The sequence below is a fragment of the Orycteropus afer genome, unplaced genomic scaffold (genome assembly GCF_000298275.1).
Source record: "Orycteropus afer afer isolate SDZICR_OR568_19922 unplaced genomic scaffold, OryAfe1.0 scaffold00128, whole genome shotgun sequence".
Taxonomy (NCBI): Eukaryota; Metazoa; Chordata; class Mammalia; order Tubulidentata; family Orycteropodidae; genus Orycteropus; species Orycteropus afer.
In genome coordinates this window covers 772,797-773,945 of record NW_006921715.1, presented here as the reverse complement: position 1 = coordinate 773,945, position 1,149 = coordinate 772,797, and the positions used below count along the sequence as shown (strand labels likewise).

The 1,149-nt window shown below is 55.2% G+C and overlaps 1 protein-coding gene across 1 annotated transcript in view; it reads left to right on the top strand.

Moving 5' to 3' along the window:
- EVL (Enah/Vasp-like) overlaps nt 1-1,149 on the top strand; it is a 68,425-nt gene that overhangs the window by 16,358 nt on the left and 50,918 nt on the right. Inside the window, exon 2 of the mRNA XM_007944560.2 lies at nt 230-407. Coding sequence (XP_007942751.1) covers nt 230-407 — 178 coding nt within the window. The remainder of the gene's footprint in view (nt 1-229; nt 408-1,149) is intronic.

The following is a 1,149-nucleotide window of genomic DNA, read 5'->3' as shown; positions in this document are numbered from 1 at the left end:
TGTAACTACACGGTACTGTGAGCTAAGTGGGATAACTGTTTTCAGCCCCTCTCTGTTCTGTAGATGATGCTCTGAAAGCTGCCTGATCTTGCTGGCCACTTCTAGCACCGCCCCCATGTCCCTGTCCTCCGGTGGCCCTGGGGGACCCAGTAGCCTCGCCCCACAGCAGCTCTCTCCAGCTCACTTACCTTGTGTTTATTTACACGTATTTCTTTCTGTTCTCCTGCAGGTTGTGATCAACTATTCAATCGTGAAAGGGCTGAAGTACAATCAGGCAACGCCAACCTTCCACCAGTGGCGAGACGCCCGTCAGGTCTATGGCTTGAACTTTGCAAGTAAGGAAGAGGCAACCACGTTCTCCAATGCCATGCTGTTTGCCCTCAACATCATGAACTCCCAAGAAGGGGGTAAGCAGAGCTTTGTCTCAGCCTGACACTGGCGCCCCCGTATCCTCTGCTCTCTGGGTGTCCCAGCACTGCTGCCACGCTGAGCCCACTGCCTGGGTCTCTAGATTCAAAGCCATGGTAGCAACTGGAAGGAGGTGAGAAGGGAGTGTTTCTCTTTGTGCTCTTGGCCCTGAAGCCTTCCTAAAGGTCTGTCCAGGTCTGTTTTCCATTTGCCATGCTCCATCCGTATGCTAGAAGCCAGTTGGCAGAGATGAGAGGAGACCGCCGATTCCTTCTGGAATTCAGTTGTTCATGCCTGTATTTAACAAACATTGACCAAGTGTAAGAAAGTGGCAAGAGATGAACTCACTAGAGTCCTTCCCCACAAGACAGATTCGTAGACAAGGAACTGTACACAGTGCACTAAGGGGTGTCCCAGGAAGTGCCAGGCAGTGGGACGCAGAAGGGACACCGTAGCCCTGCAGTGACTCACCCCGTCTGCCCTCGGGCTGCTTCAGAGGCTCCAGCAGCATGGTGATGTGGGAACTGGGTTTGTGAAGGGTGAGGAGTACTCGAGGAAGAGGTGACAGTGGGCATCCCGGGCTCCGGGAGGGGCGCGCGCAGGAGCACACGGTGCCGCGATCCTGGGGCATGGGCTGCTTACAGGAAGGGGCTGGCAGTGCACGCTGGAGGGTGGCAGGGCTGCCGGTGGAGGCCTTAAATATCTTGGGACGACTCTGAACGGCTTGCTATTGGACACAGC